The sequence below is a fragment of the Rhinopithecus bieti genome, unplaced genomic scaffold, assembly GCF_001698545.2.
Source record: "Rhinopithecus bieti isolate Rb0 unplaced genomic scaffold, ASM169854v2 scaffold_30905, whole genome shotgun sequence".
Lineage (NCBI taxonomy): Eukaryota > Metazoa > Chordata > Mammalia > Primates > Cercopithecidae > Rhinopithecus > Rhinopithecus bieti.
In genome coordinates, this window is record NW_016813198.1 from 59187 (window position 1) to 64608 (window position 5422).

The following is a 5422-nucleotide window of genomic DNA, read 5'->3' on the forward strand; positions in this document are numbered from 1 at the left end:
GCCTTGTAGCTTCTTAAGTTATTACTAAATTACTTGCCTAGAAGTAACCTTCAATCTTTCTAGGAAAAAAAAACAAAAAACAAAAAAAAAACATTGAGTCCTTCATGCAGCTGAAATTTAGAAACAGATAAATGGCCTAACTTGTCTTGTGTTGGGGCCTAGAGCCCTATTTCTCAGTCCTGTTCATTGAAGTGGGACCATGGAGCACAGTTGAAAATTGTGTTCTTGATAATACAAATGGGGAAGCCTTTTTGATAGATACTGATGTAAAAATCACTGCTTGGACCAAGGTGCCAAGAGGTTTGGGCAAGTTCTTCAGCCTCAAGGTGAGTTTCCACAGAACAAGGTAACAAAGATGCCTCAGTAAAATTGAGAATGTTCGTTTCATAAACTTAGGTATCATAAACGTCAAGGAGTTTCACATCATGCTATTTGCACTTATAGCCTGTTTTATTCAGTGAAGAAACTGAGGCCCCAGGGAGGTTGTGTTTTAAGCAATTGCATTTTAGTTTGATCCAGGATTTAAGCTAAGTTTTTTTGATTCAACACTTTCTGTCCATACTACCTTGTAGAATTTCTTATTGGGAAATAGGAAACATCTAGTGTGTAAGATATTTTTAGGTGGGAAGAAGATTTCTTTAGGTGGGAAGTTGTGATTTATGAGTGTGGGGATTGTTGGTGGATTTCTGTGTAGATGTTTGTCTGTGTTATACTGAGTTGGGCCTGCCTTCCCCAGAGTGCTGCTCTATAAAAGGTAGTGTTCACATTGATAAATGAGGCACAGGAGGATGGGTCTTTGAGAAAGAAGCAAGCCCTCTGCATATTGTAGCTAGAATATTTTCTTACATTTGCATATGTGGGGATTGTAAAGTTGGTAACCAGAGGGGGAGAAGATACACAGTTGATGCTAAGTATATATTTGCTAAAGAAATGTGAATGTATTTTGAGGGAACTAGACTGAATTTGTTAGCAACTGGAGATTTGTTGTCAGATTAGTGTGACTTATTTTCTTTCTTAAACAGACCGGAAGGAAAAGATTATGCCCTTCATTGGCTAGTGCTGGGGACTCATACGTCTGATGAACAGAATCATCTGGTGGTTGCTCGAGTACATATTCCCAATGATGATGCACAGTTTGATGCTTCCCATTGTGACAGTGACAAGGGTGGTAGGTATATCATATATTCCAATATTGATGTCAAAGGGAAAATGCCTCTTTCAAAGCATATGCTATTAAAACTATACTATTAGTTTTTGGCCCAGTAATTTAACTTCTAGGACTTTATCCTACAGAACTACTCACCTACATGTGGGCAAGGATTTTAGCCGTAATTGCAGAATTGAAAAATTAGGATCAACCTTGTAACCCAGATGTTGGTTCATAGAAAGTTGGTTAAGCACATGGTATGTTTGAAATACTACTCAGCAATTAAGAAGAAAGAAAGGCCAGGTGCCATGGCTCACACCTATAATCCCAGCACTTGGGGAGGCCGAGGTGGGAGGATTGCTTGAGCTCAGGAGTTCAAGCCCAGTCTGTAAAACACAGACTTCATTTCTACCAAAATTTCAAAAAAAAATTTTTTTTTAATGAGAAAAATCTGTACGCACTGGTATAGGAAGGTATCCAAGATAAATTAAGTGGATAACTGCTATGTGTAATTAGGGTATTCCACTTTGGTAGAAGTAATATGTGTTGGTGTGTGCAGTGGGTATTTTTTTGTTTGAGGAGAGTGGGAGTAGTGGTAGGGTTAATTTAGGAATCTGTTGGCTTTTTTCTTTTTTTAATTTGGTCAAACACATACTCTCCTGTTTTTGGTATTCCCATGACCACCCCAAGTTTGGTGATTTCGCTAGGACTCCCAAGAGCAAATTATACTTGTGGCTAAAGTTTGTTACAGTAAAGAACACAAAACAAAAGCAGCAGGGAAAAGATGTACATCGGCAAGCTCAGGGAGGTCTGGCACAAGTCTTGTCCAAGGCCACACAGGATGTGCTTTCTCTCTGGCAGCAAACTGCAGGGACATGTGTGAAATATCTCTGCTCAGGGAAGCCTGTTTGGGTCTTGGGGTCTGAGGTTTTCTTGGGGGACTAGTTACATAGGCACATCCTGCTGACAACCAGCTACGGCGACTGAAACTTGAGGACCCCAGTAATACAAACTGAGGACCCAGTAATAAAAGAAGGTATGTATCATCAATCTTGATATTTGCAAAGTAAACCTGACAAACTGGTACAACGCGGTCCATTGCTCCAGGTGCACACCACAAAATCATCAGTTCATCAGTGACAGAAAGAACATTCTGAGGTGCATGTTCCCAGGAGTTTGCCAAGGGTCAGTAATGGGGTCCTAGTGTTCCTCAGAGACTCCAGGGCTAAGCACCCAGACTGCTGTATTAACTCTCTCTTCACAGTCCCAAATGGCTTAATGCTGTTAGCATTTTCTAATACATGTCTTAGGGTTTTTTTCTTATTGAAAATAAAATACTGGCCAGGCACAGTGGCTCACACCCATAGTCCCAACACTTTGGGAGGCCAAGGCAGGAGGAGCGCTTGAGCCCAGGAGTTGAAGACCACTCAGGGCACACAGTGAGACATTGTCTCTGTCAAAAAATAAACTAAAAATTAGCCATGTGTGGTGGCGCATGCCTATAGTCCTAGCTACTTGGGAGGCTGAGGATCTCTTGAGTCCAGGAGTTTGAAGCTGTAGTGAGCTAGGATCACACCACTGCACTCCACCCTGAGCAACAGAGCAAGATCCTGTCTCAAAAATATTGCATTCTGTAGTGTAGTGAGACTGCTGAGTTGTATGGTGTATTCATTGTCAACTTCATAGAAAACTGTTCTCCAAAGTGATTCACCCAGTTTACCCCTCCCACAATTTATCGTTCATTCCCCGACAACTGTATGCTTTATTTCTTTAAACATTGGGAGTTTTTGTTTTGTTTTTGTTTGTTATGAGGCAGGGTCTCGCTCTGTCGCCCAGGCTGAGATATGAGATACGGTTTTTTCAGCCGCACTGCTGAAAGCTATGTTTGCTTCAGAGAGAACAGCTAGATACTAATATTAAGACATGGAAGCCAATGTTCATTAAGCATTCCACATAGAAGGAGCTGCCTGGAACTGAGAAATGGTTTGCTCCTTTTGGTGGTTGCTCCAGGCCCTGGTCTATTTTACTTCTTACCAGCCTGGCTCCAGTAGGCACTTGTGTTAGTTGTCCCTGACCTGAGACACAGGGTGAGCTAAAATGGAATGTGCAAAGAAAAGGCAATATAGGTCAGGAAGAATAACACAATTGTAGTGTGAACTCTCCTATCTTTTTAAGCCTCAGCAACTAATTAAAGTTTTTTATCTATGAGCACAAAAAAGAATGTTCTTGTTTGCTGTATTTGCTTAGATGTTCTCTACTTGTATTCTTTCTGCTAATATGTTGCTACTTCTTGGAAGTTACTGTGCTTTTTTATATGGCTTTGTTACTTTACAAGGCCTTTTTCATGATTATTTAATACTACAGTCTTATTCACACACCAGATGGGCGGAGAGGTTAACCTTGGCACTGCACTAGCAGTTAAACCAAGGATGCTAGCAGAGCCAACGTATGTGTGTTTAGGGACAGGTAGGGGTTAGCATGGGTTTCACACTGATTTGAGGATGCTTCTGACTTTAGACTCAAAGGGTGTTAATACTCCTGAGGGTTAAAACCTTTCCTGTTTTGATGAATCCTAAAATAAGATGCTAAATCAGTGCAGCATTTCCAATGAGTTGTATTTAAACTAAAAAACTGTTAGTCTGCTTATTGTGTGGTTATTTGAAATTTCAGTGAATAACTGTATCATCTTCATAACTGAAAGAGGACAGTTTTAGATCCAAGGTGGAACTGAATTAAGTTGCATAAGGCAGCTACCAATGTTTTCCAGTGCAAATGGGCTTTAAGAATAAATTGATGTGGCAAATGAACCCACATATTTGGATTTTCTCTATGCATGTCTCTGTCTTTGGCTTGTCAATTTGTGTTGTATTCTGCCAGGTCAAAATCTGTTGGGTTGATTGAACTAAGTAATTTGTGAATTTTAATCCTGAGTGTGTGTGTGTTTCTTTCTCCTCACATTAGAATTTGGTGGCTTTGGTTCTGTAACAGGAAAAATTGAATGTGAAATTAAAATCAATCATGAAGGAGAAGTAAACCGTGCTCGTTACATGCCGCAGAATCCTCACATCATTGCTACAAAACACCATCTTCTGATGTGTTGGTTTTGACTATACAAAACACCCTGCTAAACCAGGTATGTAATAATAAAAGTCAGGTCATTACTTGAGCAGTTTTCTTGATTCAAACTGGTAATGTTTTTAAGTCAAAGTAGCATACTTTATAATATTTAAAGGTTTAAAAATTGCTTTGGGGGGGTTCCCATAACCATCCTCAAGTTCAGGGATTTGCCAGAACTACCTAAAAGCAGCTTATACTAACAGCTAAAGTTTATTACAGCAAAGGATCCAGAGCAAAAGTAGGAAGAAGGACATCAGGGGAAGTCCAGAGAGGTTAGCTACAGGCGTCTGAGTCCTTCCCATCCACGGTCATGTGGGACATACTTTGTCTCTAGCAGCAAACCATAGGAACATGTGCCAAATGTCTCTACCCAGGGCAGCCCATGAGTTTCAGAATCTGGGATTTTTGTGAAGGTCTGTTGGCATGGGCACATCCTGTTCTATGACGAGCCATGGTAACAAAATTGAGAACCCCAATAGTGAAGCCAAATACATTGTGAATCTTGCTAAACAATCCTACAAGTCTTGACAGGTTCCTATGGCATACCCCACTGCTCTGGGCTTACACAACTTTACCAGTCAGTGACATGAAGAACTTTCTGAGGGTCACATTCCCAGGGGTTAGCTAAGGGTCATTTATGGTTGCAGGCTACCCTAGAGGCATGCAAGGACTGAGCAACCAGACCTGCTGTGTTAGAAATATTTCTAAAAAACTGGGGAGTTGGGGGGATAGGGTTACCACTGCCCAAATTTGTAGGATAGCTATAGTTTTTAGTATTTTGTGTTGGGGATAATATTAGGTTTTCCAAAGAAACCAATCATTTAATGGTCATGAGGCTCAATTTGCATTGGGTATTAAGAACAAAGCAAAGAGAACAGCTTTTTAAAGTGGTTATGGGTCAGACCAGATCTTGTTCATGTGCAGTTGCTGTAATGGCTCACTCAATGAAGGAATGAGAATTTATTCTCACCAGTTCTGATGAACAGAGAACAACTTAATGTTTTTTCATCTTTTCTTAGACCCAAGTGGAGAATGTAATCCTGATCTCAGGTTGAGAGGTCACCAGAAGGAAGGCTATGGTCTCTCCTGGAATTCGAATTTGAGTGGACATCTCCTAAGTGCATCTGATGACCATGTGAGAAACGTATTCTTTTTTTT

General features: G+C 40.5%; 1 protein-coding gene across 1 annotated transcript in view; it reads left to right on the top strand.

Annotated features, from left to right (window-relative positions):
• The window catches only part of LOC108512479 (histone-binding protein RBBP7-like), a 24739-nt gene that overhangs the window by 6224 nt on the left and 13093 nt on the right, over positions 1-5422 (top strand). Inside the window, 5 exon segments of the mRNA XM_017847752.1 lie at positions 1023-1168; positions 4109-4219; positions 4222-4245; positions 4248-4280; positions 5284-5399. Coding sequence (XP_017703241.1) covers positions 1023-1168; positions 4109-4219; positions 4222-4245; positions 4248-4280; positions 5284-5399 — 430 coding nt within the window.